Below are 17,318 nucleotides of genomic sequence, written 5' to 3'. Positions count from 1 at the left end.
CAAATTAAAAGTCTGTTTCTACACTGATAGACAAATAATGATGTAAATAACTGATAAAAGAATAAAATATTTAAAAAGAACAAAACATTAACACCTCCTTTTCTTAGAAAAATTAACTCATACAGGGCCACTGTGATGTCATATGTCCAAGGAACAAAAGAATACCAATATTAGACATATAAATTATCCCACAAATATATAAAATATAAACATTATATTATTGTAAAACATAAATAATAACTGCAGTACCTTTGGCCTAAAGAATTTTTCTGGGCCTAATGACAATTAATACCATGACTATTAAAAGTTGGTAATATACTGCTTGGGACATGACATCTGGCCAGGCTGGCTAGGAGATTTTCTTTCTGTCTAGTGCCTTTGAAACCATAACTGCCAGCATAACAACAGGCTATCATATTTTGGTAAAATATGGCCTTAAAGCTACAGGACTGTTAGAAATTGAGTTATGTTGTTGATAACAAAAAATAACACTGTTCTGTCTTAGTTTATCAATGCTTACTAACCTATGACCATGAAAAGGTTAAAACACGTGTCCAGGAGCAAAAATTATATAATCTATGTTTTGGAACAACATATATCTATCCCTGCCAACTGAGTTCTGTATACAAAACAAAACAAACAAACAGATGACCAAAAACCTAAAAAGTAGGACCGCAGCTAAACACCAGAGACTAAAGAAGTCCTGTCTTATAATACAATAAAACAATGATCACAGGCAGTCTAACAAAGAACTTAAAACAATTTCTTAACCTATGTGTCACACAACCCTTTGGGAACCAAGAGACCTTTTTACAGGAATAGCCTAGGATTGCTTACAAATCAGATATTTATTTTATGATTGATGTTACCATCATCACAACAGAGATGTATACATTAGAAAGGTTACATCATTAAAAGAAAAGTAAGAATCACTGGCTAATGAGGTCTATTTAGGATAACAGAGAGATGTAAGAATATATATTTTTGCCTCTTTGTTTTTACTGACATTATTAGTATGTTTTGGTTTTGCTTTTTTTTTTTTTTTTTTCTAAACTGGGTCATACAGAAGACTGTTGTGTTCTATGATGATATGCCATATTGCAGGTCAGGAACATTTCCAGTCTCTGTATTTTGGGATCTTGATTCTGAAGGAGCTTCAGTTCAACAATTATCATTTTATTATGGACTGTTGAAAATGATTAAGACATGCAGCTTAATTGTAGATTGCCTCATGGATAAATATATTCTTTTGAAAATTCATGGTTGTGCTTATTATCATGATTGAGTACCAGGATGGGCTTTATTTGTACTCCTATATTTGTTCTCAAAGGTAAATAACCAAATTATCACAGCTTGTTAAAAGTAACTAAGAAATACAAGTAGATGGTCATCCATATAATGGATGATCAGATCCTTTAATTTGTTCAGAAATATATTTTTATATAAAGTCATGCTAAGAACTGATACAGTTGGTTATAATATTAAACTTTATTGAGTCTCTTGTTTTATATTCTTATGGTTAAGCCTAGAATGGGTAACTAAAATATACAGTTTGTTTAGTTCAGCTATACTTAATGGATCATGGTCCTCAAACCTATCAGAGAATCTGTGTAACACAGCCATTAAATGTTTAATTAAAAAGTTACTACAACAGAGACCCCCAGATTCTAGCAAATACACCGAAGTCTCCAGTGAAGATAGATGAGGCACCAACAACTCCACTTGTATGTGGCAATGCTAACCATTGGGGAAGACTGTAATGGAAGTTTTGGTTTCTGTAAACTCGGTTATGTCATGTAAATATGTTTTTGTTTTAATCCCAAGTGTGGGATTTTAGTTGGGCTTTAGTTTGTTCACAGCTGATTAATTGTCTCATGCGTGGTGTGGCTGTTGATAGCTGGTAATGGCCTGACTCGTGTGGCATAGGGAGGTGCGTGGTCTCAGGCTCTGAGGATATAAATATAAGAGTCCAAAAAGAGACAGTGTGGAGTGCAGTGGTGGGCTGTGGTTAGTGGAATCTTGGAAAGACCAGAGACAGATGCTGTGGAGGTTTGGAGCCGGTGGACAGAGAGAAAAGCTTCATGGCACAGTGGGTTGGAAGAGACTGCTGGCTGTGTTTGCTGTTGATGGAGACTGGTATAGCCCTAAAAGAAACCACTGATGCTAAACATCTGGGAGAAGTAAAGCAGTCTGTGCCCCCTCTCCCTAATAGCTTTCTCTCTCCTACTTAGGGTTGGAGGGTTGGAATTAAGATGCTTTAAGGAACCCCTTATTTGGGGTTCTGTTTTATTTAATAGAGTTTTAAAAAGAGTGTTATACAAGAATGCTCCACTGCCTCGCCTGCTGCTAGGGCCCAGCCTGAACTATGGATGGAGAGGACACCTAGAGAGTTCATTGCCCCCTGGAAGAGGAAGAATGTGGCAAGTAAATCAGGCCTGGTTATAATGTCCAGGGAAGATGGAAATTTACATTTTTTTATTCTTTCCAAAACTATCTTATACATTTCTAGTACTATATATTAACATACATCTTGCAGACAGCAATATTGAACAATCATGTCAAAGTTCTAGAAAAAAATGGGAAGTAGTTTTTATGTATAAGACAAATGTCCCTCCAAAGGATTTTAATGTGGCCCAGAAATTCAGGACATGCAACACAGTTCATAAGCGTAGTTCTCAATGTATCAGTGATGCTTATGTTTTACAAAATCGTACTTGATTGTAAGGTAACTTCTCAGTGTTTGCAAGGCAGAATATCACAAATTGTAAGCTCAGGTTTGCTATGAGCTAGAAGCAGGTGGGGGCAGGACTAGGCAGCACCTGGAGACCTTGTGCAGCTCTGCCTTACAGCCCCAGTCAGAACATACGGAGATAGATCAGATACATAAGTCAAGACGACATTCAACAATTGGGCTTCTCTGCCTCAGAGGTCCATCAGTCCTTCTTATAATGTTCGTCCTAATTTAGCCATTCCAAGTTGTAAAACACCTCAGGGATCAGACATGGACAAGACACAAAACAGACATGACCACAGAGACAACAGAAACAATTAGATTGGTGTGGCACAGAGGTTTCAACAGTCTGACTAGGAGAATTTAACGGATAGGAGGCCTGCTTGCATAATTGCAGCAACTGCCTGGCGCCATGGGGAATCCTTGGCTTTGTGGGAGTCCAGGCGCTGGGCTACCCCAGAGTTTCAACCTCTCAGCCTCACCAGGGGACGCCTTCTGGGCTCCAAGGCAGGTTGAAAACAACTGGTGGCTCTGGCTAACCTCTTACCCAGAAATATCCAACAGGCCATGGGACATTACACGCCCAAACGGGGGTGTACAAATCCCGTCAGGTTCTCCCAGTTCATCACATAGTGTACCCCTTAACCAGGATCCATAAACCAACAGGAAGTTAGCTAAAAAAAAAAAAGCTTGCTGTTTTTCCCCGAGGGTGCCGTTCATCTCTGGAGTCTGTAGAACGGAATGCATTTCCTGGGAACCTTGGTTCAGCTGGGTCAGCCATCTCAAGGTGTGTGAGCCCCTGGCAGCCCAACCTCTCCAGTATCGTGAATGAAGAGCGAATTGGAGGTAGAGTTATGTGGCTACCAGCCTCCATATGGTAATCCTAGTTTTCGCCGGAAAAACAAAAACAAAAACACTCAACCATTTTAGAACAATTTTAATGCAAGCGTTTGTTAAATAGTAAGTACTGACCAAGAGATGAACTTGATCAGGACAATTCTGCTATTATTTACCAGCTAGATGGCCCCAGTCAACTGTTGCAAGGGCTTATAAGAGCAAATTCACTGGGCAACCTTACTTTCCCATGAGGTTTTGTTATTTCCAGCATTCCAGGAAGTTACCTGGTTTCCAGGCTGGTGAGGCTTAGTGGTCAGTTATGGGAATTACAAATGCATGCTTATCCACCTTGATTTCAGGAGGAAGAAAGCGAAGTGCCTAGTGAGTGCTGTGAGCGGAGCTCAGGCAAGCTCCAAAGTCTCCAAGTAGTGAGCGCAGGGTCCCTGCCCACAAAGGGGAGAAGGCGGCTGAGCAGCGGGAACCGGACTGGTGGTCCTCCCCTGGCTGTGTGGAAAGACAGTCTGGTAGGCTACGGGAGGATGGGCACAAGCGCTATTGAAATGCAAATCTCTATCTGGAAAGCGTCTGGCCCTGGACTGGAAGCCTAGGCCAGGAACCACTATGCTGTGTCCCTTCAGCACACTGGATCCCTAAAGGAGGTGCTCATGTCACTCAAGACTCACTGGCCAATCATGGCCTCCAGGTGGACCTGCCAGTCAAGAAGAGGAGGCGTGTTTTTCCGGGTGCCACGCAGCAGGTTTTGCAGTGTTGCTAAACAGGCTTGAGTGATTCCGTGTGATATGCTCTGAGCGCAGCTGCTGGGTGCTGTGAGGGGAACTCAGGCAAGCTTCAAAGCCGCGACATGGTGAGCCCAGGGTCACTGCCCACAACGGGGAGGAGCAGGAAGCTGAGCAGCGGGAGCTAGTGCGGTGGGTCAACCCTCGAGCAGGGTGGTAAGCAGAGGCCAGATGTTAGTCCTTCCCTGTTAGTCCTAGTCAGTCCCTAGGCCCTTCGGTGGGCTCTGCATAACTTCATTTGGGGGGTTGCATCTGTGCAAAGCATTGCGGATTATGTGTAAAAACATCCTTGGAAGGATGCCACACTGGGAGAGCTCTAGTTTCTCTATTATCTTCCCCAAGATCTTCCCTTATCATTTAACACTTTGGTGTAAGATCCATTCGGAGTTAATTTTGTGGAGGCTGTAAAAGGCATCTCATGTGTTGTTTAGCACTCCAGTATTAAGCTGTGATGTACAAGACTAGAATAGATAATGTAAAGCATTTACCAATGTTTAGGAAATGGTAAGTGACACCAAGTAGAATTTAGCTGAGGGAGGATGGCCTCTAAAACACCCCACAAATAAATAGTATGCTATCCAGGCCTCTTAGAGATTAGGATGCTTGGATACACAAATTTGTTCACCAGGATGGTCCAGACACATGGATCCAGACCATAACAAAGGTGACATCTCTGATTTATAATCAGTCGCTAGGCCCTTCCTCATATCAAAGAACAGGCCTCTAACAAGCTGTTTAATGGGCATTACAGGGTCACAACCAATCTTAAGGCCTGGTGTGCAATAAAGTTTGAAAGTATCTTTTATTCTCCTGATGTAATTGTCCTCTCAGAGGCTTACTGACTCCATCTGCTAACTAGGCCTACTGGAAGCTTCTAGTCTCCATACAGTCTAATCTAGGCCTAGCATGTTTTCACTCTATGAGTATTTACTGCTAAATAAGCTCAGACTTTCTAGTTCTTTTCAGAACACTTGCTGGCTAGTTCAACTCAGTTGTTCTGGCTCAAACTCTTCTCCAAGCTGACTGATTAAATCTGGCTTTTCTAAGTTTCTGACTGAATGGTTTTGCTTGGACTCATACTAACTTTGACAATATGTTCTAATCATCTGGCTCCTTCCCAATCTCTGGCTTGTTCTATCTTTATCTGTGTCTAGTTTGTTCGCTCTTCAACCTGTCTCTGAAAAACTCACCCAGTAAAACTGCCTCTGAATTCCACAAACTTAGCTCCACTCCACTGCTTCTCAACTCACTGACTCAACAGAACTGACTAGAACTCAGAGATCTACATGCCCCTGTCTCCTTAGTGCTAGGATTAAAGGCATGTACCACCATGCCTGGACCTAAGCTTTTCTTTACCTGAATCTTGCTCTATACCAGGGTGGCCTTGAACTCAGAGATCTGCTTGCCTCTCTCTCCTGGAATTAAAGGCATGTCTGTATTCCAGTCAGACCACTCCAACTTAGAAGGACTTTGGATGTGTTCTCTTTCCAGAGTGGCCATGTTCTGAATTTAAATTCCTTTCTATAAATGTCCAGTTTTCTTTTTGAGAAAAGCATAATTAAGCCACTTTGAGAAGTCTACACCAGTTGACAACTCTTTGAAAAGGGAAAACATGGTTGTGTTGTGGATTGGCTTGATCAGGCAAGGCTTTCTATACCTGTCCTCATAAATGGAGAATGACATAGCTCTTTCTCAAACCCAGCAGCATGCTTGGCAGAGACAGTAACAGCCTGGAGCCTAGGCCTTGATAGCTTTTCCAAAGGCCCTGAAGTATTGAGAATAAAATAGAGCTCCTCTAAAGCCAGGAATATGCTTGGGAGAGCTAGTAATGGTCTGGGGTCACAGCCTTTGGGGAGGGGTTGCTTCAGAGGTTGAGAACTGAGCTCTACCCAACATATGGGCCTCTGGTGATCAGTCCCAAGTCCACTGTAGGCTTGGTCAGTAATGATCTTGAGATACCCTGTGTTCCCCTTGTGCAGTATTGTTTTATTAGACTTCTCCTGAGTTTGTCTCATTTTAGGAAAGTTTTTTCTGACTTCATAGATACCTCCCATTTTCTTCCATTTTTCCTGAAAGTAGTATATAAGATGCTATTCTTAAGAAGCTTACTTGTCATAAGACATAGCTTGTGTAAGAGCTCCCCATCCCACCTTTTATTTATTTATTTTTTTACTATCTTTTCCTATCTTCTCTTCTGACACTGAAGAGTGACCTGCTATTTGACAGCACTGGCATACTTAAAAAACAATTCTGGGAATATCTTTGCTGTATAGTTCTTCCATCTGTCTAAGTGGCTAAACTTGCAATCTCCAGTCTATATTTAAATTATTCAAAACATAACCTGGTGCCTGAACCTAAAAGAGACTTAAGGGTGACAGCATATATGGAATGCAAAATCTGTTCTCAGCTGACTCTTCTTTGAATATTATCCAGAGCTGAATGCATGCTGTCATTAAAGCGATTTCTCTTAATTAATCTTTTAATTGTGCAGTGATTTCTCCCAGAAAAGGGATATCAATGCTAGAACACCTGGATCTTCTGCCTTTTAGAAAAATGTTTTTAAAGACAAGCTAATCTGTCTCAGGTCACCTTGATCCTATTCTCTTGCTTACCAGGAAATGCTTTGCATTTCTCTTGATTAAACTCTTAATTTCTTAATTTAAATGACTGTTCCATGACAGAGATTTAAAATTAACCATTTGAATCATGAAATTCTCCATTTCAGTAACAGGAAAAGGATTTGCATGTGGAGCATGGCTTCTGCCTTCAAACCAGAATAGGAGCAACAGTTTACAGAGTGCACTGTAGGGTGAAACAGGGTAGGCAATAGCTAGATCACAAACTAAAGTTTAAGGGAGTCAGCTGCAGGGGTCAGCATTGGGAAGAAGGATCTGACTAAGGCAGGGTGAGTGGTTTTGTAATTTCCCAACATGTATTAATTCATGTAAATGAAAACAGACCAGATTGGTAGGAGTATAATTTGGGTAACTTAGCTTGAGCCCATGAATTTTTAATTTCCAATTAAGGGACTGTTCTTGCAGATATGTGCACATAAAGTCAGCTCAGAAATTTGAGACACAGGCTATTGGCTATAACTGTGTGTGTCAGGTTACAGATCTCAGCAGTTAACATTGCACACAGGGACAAGTCAAACAGTATTTTTTTCAAAGTCATTATACCTATGCATTTTTTCAATTATGTTTATCTTGTTAAAAAGTCAATTGTTGATATTAGCTTTTGTATTTAATTTTCTTTATTCATCACTTCTCTAATCTCTTAATTGTTCCTATTCTCCGGTGTTTCTGGGTCATTAAGAATTTTGTTCCTTTCTCTCAAGGGCTTTCATATTTGTTTCTGTTTAGAGCAATGTTTCCTGCAGCTCAGCCTTTCTTCATGCTGTGTAGTTAAGAATTGCTTTGAACACCTAACCCTGCCTCTGCAGCCCAGTGCTTGGAATACAGTCCTGCAAGTCCTTTCAGGCTGTATCTTGCCTAGTCAGTGAGATGGAAAAGAAACCAGTGAATGAATGTCCTCTGACCTCCCTGTTTTGAGAGGGTGGGCAATTGCAAATACAGAGGGGCCTTTGTGAGAATTCTGTTCACTGACCAACTTTGAAGCTTGTGTAGTCACAGCACAGTAAGGGATGGGGAGGAAGGATGGTGATATCTTTCCTGCTTTGACAGTAGTTGGCATTAGCAATAAATACTCAGGTAATCAATTTTAGATGATCAGTAAAATCCAACGTGTTTTGGGGTTCACAGACCAAGGCGATTAAGATTTTGGATGAGGAACTAAACTTATTTCTAGAAATAAATTTCTGTAGTTATACTAGTTCAGTGAACATAGAAGATCTGGAGAAACTGGTATGTCTGTGCCTGACAGGAATGTTGTTATTCCTGTATGAAAATGCACAACTGGAGCAAAAGTTGTGAGTAATACTTGATATGTTCTAATACATATGTCTAGTCCCTGAAGAATATTGTACCACAAGCCTGTTTCAACTGTCTAAATAATTTTTGAGATTATAGTCAAATCATTTCAGCCTTTTTGTTCCTCCATTCTGGTAAGTCTCAAATGCTGGGACAAATGGCTGAGGTGCCAATTAACTAAATCAAAGCATACATGGCTGCCAGTTTCTCCCAGCATCCCTCAGTACCTACCTGTTACAAGGTAATGATTGGCATACCCAGCCTTTTAGTTTTAGGTTTGTCCTGCTCTGCTCCCAGTTTTCCTTACTCATGTAATCCAACCATTTTGGTTACCTGGATTTTTTCATGTATCATTTACCATTCTAGCTGAAACAATCACCTACAAAGGGTTTTCGTAACATTCTTTTGGTTGGTATGTGGAGAAGCAAAATGAAATATCAAGGTTTTTGTAACAAGAGTTGTTAATAGAGATGATAAGCAAATATGCTATTATAGTATACTGTACAAAATGCAGAAGTCACTATTTGGATGGTATTAGAGCTTTCTGTCAATGAGCCATACTACAAAAAAAAAAGGGAGGAAAATTAGGTTAAGAAACAGTCAAACAAACTGTGACTTTAAATGACAATAAGTGTTTAATAAAAATGTAATAGTCTTAGACAAGTGACTCATCTCTTGGTAAAGGCAAGCAAGTGAGCTTTCTGGAGGCAGCCTATTGTTTTTTGCATGGCTGAAATAAGTGCATCCTTAGCTTAGACAAAGCCTGAGGGATTTTGCCTCTAGACTGTGTATTGCTGATAATTTGCCTTTCCATGCTTGTCATTACTGTGTCCCTCATATACACCTGCCATGGAATAGAGAATCCCTCAGTGCCTATTGCTCTATAGGCACTACTCTCTCTGTTGGGCAGATTTCCTGCAGATTCTTACGAAGACGATTTTATAATTCCTATGATGATTCCTAAAATGACTCAGGTAACTTCTACCCTCCTGCAAATTAGCTAAGAGCTCTATGAGCCACATGAATTACACCAGGAAGAAAAACGAGGTTGAAACAAATTAATGATCAAGGAAATACATTTATTCTAGGTTTAATCCAAGGATGAGGTCCAGGTATTTACCACTATAAGAAGGCCAGGTGAATATAGAAACAAGGAATAGCTATACATGACAAAACAGATGGCTGTTTCTTGCTAAAAACCTTGACATAAAAAACTCTTGCTTTGGATGCATAATGTACATTTGAAATAAAAAAGGATAAAACTTCAGCTTTGAACTAATAATGAGTTTTAAACTTACAATAAATGAAAATGACTTACTAGGTATAGTTCTAATGAAAGAACTTATAACAAATAGTCCTACTGTACCTCCTTTTTTGCATAATGAATGCATGTATTCTTATATGAGGTAATTTTTCTTACATAGATATTCCTAAGCTATATGAGACACCTGCCATGGAGAACTGCATACAAGGAGTGGAAGTGACCAAACTGAAAGATGTATAAGAAGTTGCAGAGAGAGGGCCATCTAAGCCCTTTGACACTGAAAGTTCAGGATTTTGTGTTTCCCCTGCTGGGTTTCTTGCCTTGGTCCAATGTACCCATTCCTCTCTATTGGAATGGGAATGTACCATTGTATGTTGGAAAGATATAACTTGTTTTCTGATTTTATAAAATGTGGCAGTCAAGTGAGTACCTTTAGCATCAGAAGAGACTTTGGACATTTGAACAGTGCATGGCCTGCTGGAGATTATTAGAATTATTGAAGTTAAACTAAATGCATTTTCATCATGAAATGACCATGAATCTGTAGTGACCATGGTCAGAATATAGTTGGTGGGACCAAAAAGCTCCTAGATAAGATGATGTCTTTGAACACTTGTTTCTCCTTCATGGCTTTCTTTGGGGAGGTTATGGAAGCTTTGTTGTTGGATCCTTTCTAAATTCTTTTTGGGGATGGGCTTTGAGTGTATATAGACTCAAGCCATTTTCTGTTCTTTGTGTCTTCTTTATTGTAGTTAAAACTGATCAGTCAGCTTACTTCACATGCTGTCATGCCTTCACCATTATAGACTCTATTGCTAAATGACATAAGATACAGTAGAAGCAATTGCTGTTCAATGCTAAGCTATTGCTATTACATGCTAGCCTGTTGTTTTTTATGTTTAATTTTGTTGCTTTTGTTTTTGAAGACAAAGTTTCTCTGTGTAGCCCTGGCTGTCCTGAATATAGGAATGTAGAACAGGTGCGCCTTGAACTTAAAGATCCACCTGACTGTGGCTCCAGAGTGCTGGGATTAGTTATGGGCCATCATGTTTGGCTTTTGTTGTTGTTGTTTGTTTTTGTGTTATTGGCTGATGGGCCTAGAATGTAGGTTTTTGTCTCTCTCAAGCCTATGCTATTTTCTATAGCTTTATAAACATATTGAATTTTGAAATTTGGCAGAAAGTATATGCTATATCTCAAGATGACATGTATTCATGACATGTATTTTGAAATTTGGCAGAAAGTATATGCTATATCTCAAGATGACATGTATTCATGACATGTATTCATGTATTCATGAATGTAGGTTTTTGTCTCTGTCAAGCTTATGCTATTTTCTATAGCTTCATAAACATAATGAATTTTGAAATTTGGCAGAAAGTATATGCTATATCTCAAGATGACATGTATTCATGACATGTATTCATGACTGCCTAGTCTTCTGAATCATTGGATTACAGGTGTATGGCATTCTTTTCATCTATTGACTTTGCTTTGAATTTTTTTTTGAGTGAATATGAGTATTTTGCCTGTATGCATGAATATGCCCCTTATGTGTGCCTGGTCCTCACAGTACTGAGAAGATGGCTTCAGTACTCCTGAACTTGGAGTATTGGATAGTTGTGAGCCCTTGTGTAAGTACTGACAATTGAGCCAAATTATTTTCAAGACCAGCAGGAGCTCTTCACTGCTGAGCTGTCTATCCTGCCCCATGTTGCTTATTTAGGGTCAACATTTACATTGCTAATATTTTTAACTTTCCATACGTACCTGTTTAAACATGCATTCCCCATTAGTAAGATTTTATAAATATTACAGTTTAAACTGGACTCTTCAGGTTTCTTTAATGTGAATACAGTACTAGAGTGAATGTATAACATTTTGTAAGAATTTCAGTGAAAACCTCTGAGTTCTTTCTGTCTTTTTTGTTTAATAGATTACTCTTTTTTTCAGAGGTATCTGGGTCTTAGTGTGTATCTCAGGCTGTCCTGGAACTCATTGCATAGAACAGGCTGGCATTCAATGCAACGAGATACACCTGCCTCTTCCCCTGAGTGCTGGGATTAAAGGCATTATCCAGTCTACCCAGTTTGCCCATCTTTTTCCATCTTTTTTTTGTAGTTAGTAATGTTCATAGAATTACTCTGATGTGTGCTCAGTACACATCAGAGTATACTGAGTATTCTCTCTCTCTCTCTCTCTCTCTCTCTCTCTCTTTCTCTCTCCGTGTTAATCAACATTTCTCTTGCAAGGCTATATCTTATTCAAAGGGTGCAGAATTGACAGAGGTGAGGCTCATTATTCAGTTTCCTTCTAAAATAACTTGGTGATTACATTAGAACTTCTTTGTCAGGAAATTAATGGGGGATGCACAGGAATTATATGAATATATTGTCAATGAAGTATACATTTACAGTGTTTTCAGTGTCATGCTTTCTCTTGTACACATGTATGTCATATTTTAGGATGCAGTGACCTATGAGGATGTGCATGTGACCTTCACTCAGGAAGAGTGGGCTTTGCTGGATCCTTCTCAGAAGAGTCTCTACATAGATGTGATGCTAGAGACCTGCTGGAACCTCATTGCTGTAGGTAAGACTAAATTGTCATTTCTGTTTTAAAATAAGGGGACAACTGTTTCTTGGTTATTGATGTTCTTCTGTAATTTCAATTGAAAATAAGGAAGAATAAGGTGAATGAATAAGACATAGTTCTAAGGCTCACTGAAGATAATAACTTAAATTTTGTCTATTTTCCAATAATATATTTTTTTTCTGGTACTATATTTTAGGGTATAAATGGGAAGACCACAATATTGAAGAATATTGTCAAAGTTCTAGAAGACATGGAAGGTAATTTTTATGTGCAAGCTGATACAAATATGCTCTGAAGAAATTTTAATGTATCCTGGAAATTTTAAAGTCTACAAAGCACTGTTTTAAATGTATTGATGACTATTAAATTCTGAGAAAACCATGTACCTCAATGTGAGGTATGTGATTTGTGTTTGTAAGGCATTCTTTTAAGAAAGAAGACAAGGAAGCAATGTTTTAATAGATATCATAATTTCAATCATAGCCCCATTAGAGCTACAGTGTAGAAGAAATATAATCTGTTTAGTCTGTACAACTCAGATATTGCAAAAAGAATACACATTGAATAGGTGACAGTAATTTTATCCCCAAGGCCTTCTAATAAGCAAATGGTCTATAGTAAAGCTGGTGTTACTTATATACTTGCAGTAGTGTTGCTAAGTTTAGTGAGGGGGAATTTTTGAGAGTCAAGAATGTTGTGGAGAACATCTTTATGAGGACTTTATGTGGAGAACATCTTTAAGATGAAGTGTGTGAATGCAGTGTGGAAACCTTTCATTTGTTATCCTTTTAATAGGTATGGCATAAGTCACAATTGATACAAGCCATGTGAGCATAAGAATATTGGAAGAAGCAACGTACCTCTCTCCCAGAACAATTAGCCTCCAGTTTGTATAGACTTTCTGAATGGGATACAAGTTTCCAATCAATTGGTTTTCAAACTTTATTGGGAATGCACCCACAAACTCACATTGCAGAAAATTCCTGAGTACTAGGAATGTGAAAATTCTTCTGTTTGTTCTAGTTTACTTTGCAAATGGAATATGACTCACAGTATAGAAAAAATGAATGCAATCAGTGTGGTAAAACTCTGATTTCTTTCATTCTCTTCTTCAAATATGTGAAAAAACTCATATAGAAAAAGGATGGTATAAATGAGCCATGTAATGAATGCTCTTACCATCACAGGTATCTTCAAGTATGGGAAACATCCCATAATAAGAGAATACCATGAATGTAAACAAAGTAAAAAAAACCTTAGGATCTGATTCCACTTTACAATTAGACCAAGTTGTAAAATTAATTCATACAGATTAAAAGGTTTATCAGTGCAATGAATGCAGTAAAGCTTTCACATGTGCCAATTATCTTTTCAGGCAAGAAAGAAGTCGTACTGGGGAGAAACCCTATGAATGTAACCAGTGTGGTAAAGCCTTTGCATTTCATAGTTATCTTCAAAGGCATGAAAAAATTCATACTGGAGAGAAACCTTATGGATGTGATCAATGTGGTAAAGCCTATTTACATCTCTGGAATCTCCAAAAACATAAAAGAACACATACGGGAGAAAAACCCTATGAATGTAACCAATGTGGTAAAGCCTTTCCATTTCATAGTGATCTTCAAAGACATGAAAAAATTCATACTAAAGAGAAACCCTATGGATGTAATCAGTGTAGCAAATCCTTTTCACAACACAGTAATCTCCGAATACATAAAAGAACACATACTGGAAAGAAACCTTATGAATGTAACCAATGTGGTAAAGCTTTTGCATGTAATAGTGATCTTCAAAGGCATGAAAAAATTCATACTGGAGAGAAACCCTATGGATGTGATCAATGTGGTAAAACCTTTTCACAACACAATAATCTCCAAATACATAAAAGAACACACACTGGAGAGAAACCCTATGAATGTAATCAGTGTGGTAAAGCCTTTGCATTTCATAGTTATCTTCAAAGACATGAAAAAATTCATACTGGAGAAAAATCGTATGGATGTGATCAATGTAGCAAAGCCTTTGTACATCATAGTAGTCTCCATATACATAAAAGGACACATACTGGAGAGAAACCCTATGAATGTAAACAGTGTGGTAAAGCCTTTGCATGTAATAGTGATCTTCAAAGGCATGAAGAAATTCATGCTGGTGAGAAACCCTATGGATGTGATCAGTGTGGTAAAGGCTTTGTACATCGCAGTAGTCTCCAAATACATAAAAGAACACATACTCGAGAGAAACCCTACAAATGTAACCAATGTAGTAAAACCTTTGCATTTCATAGTGATCTTCAAAGGCATGAAAAAATTCATACTGGAGAGAAACCCTATGGGTGTGATCAATGTGGTAAAGCCTATTCACATCTCTGGAATCTCCAAAAACATAAAAGAACACACACTGGAGAGAAACCCTACAAATGTAATCAATGTAGTAAAGCCTTTGCATGTAATAGTGATCTTCAAAGGCATGAAAAAATTCATACTGGAGGGAAACCTTATGGATGTGATCAATGTGGTAAAGCCTTTTCACAACACAATAGTCTCCAAATACATAAAAGAACCCATACTCGAGAGAAACCCTACAAATGTAACCAATGTGGTGAAGCCTTTCCACAACACAGTCAGCTTAAAAAGCATGAAAGATATCATACTGGAAAGAAACCCTATGAATATATTTAATATGGTGAAGCCTTTGCACATTTCTGTAGTACTCATTGTCATGAAAAAATTCATATGGAGAAAAACTCTATGAATGTAAGCAACATAGTAAAGACTTTGCCCATCATAGTTATCTTTGAATTCACTAAAGAAAACACAGTAGAAAGAAAATTTAGATGTACTCAATGTGGTAAAGCCTTTGTGTTATGGGGTCCATTTAGAGCCAATACAACTCAAATTCCAGGTCAATGCAAATGAGAAGGATTTATTGTAATCAAGTCACTACTCATCTATTAGAACAGACTTGAGAGCTGAACTGCAAGCCCCCCTGCCATGGCTTCCCCACCCTCAACCAAAGAATGAACGAAGAAAATGTGGTGCATTTACACAATAGAATACTACTCAGCTATTAAAAACCAGATGTCCCTTACCTGAGGAATGGATACAGAAATTGTGGTACATTTACACGATGGAATGCTACTCAGCAATTAAAAACAAGGAACTCATGAAATTTGCAGGCAAATGGTGGTAATAGAAAAGATCATCCTGAGTGAGGTATCCCAGAAGCAGAAAGACACACATGGTATATACTCACTTATAAGTGGATATTAGACCTATAATATAGGATAAACATACTAAAATCTGTACACCTAAAGAAGCTAAGCAAGAAGGACGACTCTGGGTAAGATGGTCAATCCTTACCCTGAAAGGCAAATGGAATGGACATCGGAAGAAGAAGTAAACAGGGAACAGGACAGGAGCCTACCACAGAGGGCCATTGAAAGACTCTACCCATCAGGGTATTGAAAGAGATGCTGAGATTCATAGCCAAATTTTGGGCAGAGTGGAGGGAAACTTATGAAAGAAGGGGGAGATAGACCTGGAGGGGACTGGAGCTCCACAAAGAGAACAACAGATCAAAAGAAAAATCTGAACCCCGGGTTCTTTTCTGAGACTGATACTCAAACCAAGGACCATGCATGGAGATAACCTAGAACCCCTGCACAGATGTAGCCCATGGCAGCTCAGTGTCCAAATGGGTTCCCTAGTAATGGGAACAGAGACTGTCTCTGACATGAACTCAGTGGCTGGCTCTTTGATCACCACACCTTGAGCGGGGAGCACGCCACAGAGGAAGACAATGCATCCAGTCCTGATGAGACCTGATAGGCTAGGGTCAGAGGGAAGGGGAAGAGATCCTCCCCTATCAGTGGACTTGGGGAGAGGCATGGGAGGAGATGAGAGAGGGAGGGTGGAATTGGGAGGGGATGAGGTATATAAAATGAGTAAACTGTAATTTATTTAAAAAATAAATTAATTTTTTAAAAAAGGACAACATGAAATTGGCAGGCAAATGCAACGAACTAGAAAAGTACCCTGAGTGAAGTAAGTAGACCCAGAAAGATATGCATGGTATGTACTCATTTTTATGTGTATATTAGCCATAAAGTACAGGATAACCATACTACAGTCCACAGACCCAAAGAAGCTAAGAAGGAGGGCCCAAGGAGATGGTTGAATCTCACTCTGAAGGCGAAATGAAGTAGACATCTGAAGTAGATGGAGGGAGGGAACTGGATAGGAAAGGGTGGGAGGTTAGCTGGGTGGGGATCAGGTTTGGAAGGAGGGCTGGGAGAGAGAATGGAATTGGAGGCGGAGGAGCTTCCAAAGTCCAGTTTTTGCCAGTCCAGGGGAGAATCTTTGAACAGGATGCAAAATTCAGCTTTTGCTTTATCTCTTAGGTTGCCCTTGAACTCATGGCTCAGGAAACTGGTCACAACAATTGAAAGAAGAGGAAAGGATGGGGCAGGGAGCTAAGGGGTTATTTATCTTAGGGCTGGCTGTGCTTCCACTAACAAGGTGAACTTAAACTGACCACTTTTTTCCTGTAGCCAGGACTGTGAAGTGGCTTGTAGTAAAAAACTGCAGAGGATGTAAAAGGAAAAAAAAATGATCTGGAGATTAGCTCCTGTGCAGGAGCAGGCCACTATGGAGAGGTCTGCAGGGTAAAGAAATCTTTGGCCTGCTAATCTTATAAAGCTAATGGGAATGCCCCGAGTTTATTAACTTGTTTGTGAATCTACAGGGGAATAAGAAATAGGAGAGATATAGAAAATAGACTGTTCACACACACAAGCACTCAAGAGAAAAAAATGGGTGAGACAAATGGCCCCAACAAACTTTAGTGTCCTCATTACACTTCTTTTACCCCACCCCCCAACAAAAGCTCTCTCTCAGAGAAAGAATTACTTCACAGTTAAAAGGATTTATCACAGAGACAGAACCATTACAATGGGAGGGATTTTAGTGATTACATGTTCTGGTACTAACCTGTAGCCATAAGGTTATTATGTGATTCAAATACTGATTTCTGTATCCCCTCCCCCATATCTGGTTGCAATCCTTTGTTCAGAGAATCACCTGTCTCTTGTTGTATAAACACTACTCCCCAATTGTCCCCTGATATGCGAATAAGGCAGCTCACAGCCAATTGCTGAGCAGTAG

At 39.1% G+C, this 17,318-nt stretch overlaps 1 protein-coding gene across 1 annotated transcript; it reads left to right on the top strand.

The window, feature by feature from the left end:
- The first annotated feature begins 4,042 nt into the window (after positions 1–4,042).
- Positions 4,043–14,963, top strand: LOC110541638 (zinc finger protein 431-like). The gene is made up of 4 exons (XM_021628356.2): positions 4,043–4,433; positions 12,024–12,150; positions 12,350–12,410; positions 13,529–14,963. Exons 1-4 carry the CDS (start codon positions 4,431–4,433, stop codon positions 14,832–14,834), a joined length of 1,497 nt encoding a protein of 498 aa, XP_021484031.1. The 5' UTR covers positions 4,043–4,430; the 3' UTR covers positions 14,835–14,963.
- The last annotated feature ends 2,355 nt before the right edge of the window (positions 14,964–17,318 follow it).

The sequence above is a fragment of the Meriones unguiculatus genome, chromosome X, assembly GCF_030254825.1.
Source record: "Meriones unguiculatus strain TT.TT164.6M chromosome X, Bangor_MerUng_6.1, whole genome shotgun sequence".
NCBI lineage: Eukaryota > Metazoa > Chordata > Mammalia > Rodentia > Muridae > Meriones > Meriones unguiculatus.
This window is presented reverse-complemented; position numbering and strand designations above follow the sequence as displayed.

Bases quoted from the DNA above. Each gene is read 5' to 3' on its own strand.
- LOC110541638 (XM_021628356.2), top strand. The intron at 12,151-12,349 runs GTAAGACTAAAT...ACTATATTTTAG, and splicing joins CTGGAACCTCATTGCTGTAG to GGTATAAATGGGAAGACCAC. The intron at 12,411-13,528 runs GTAATTTTTATG...TTATCTTTTCAG, and splicing joins AGTTCTAGAAGACATGGAAG to GCAAGAAAGAAGTCGTACTG.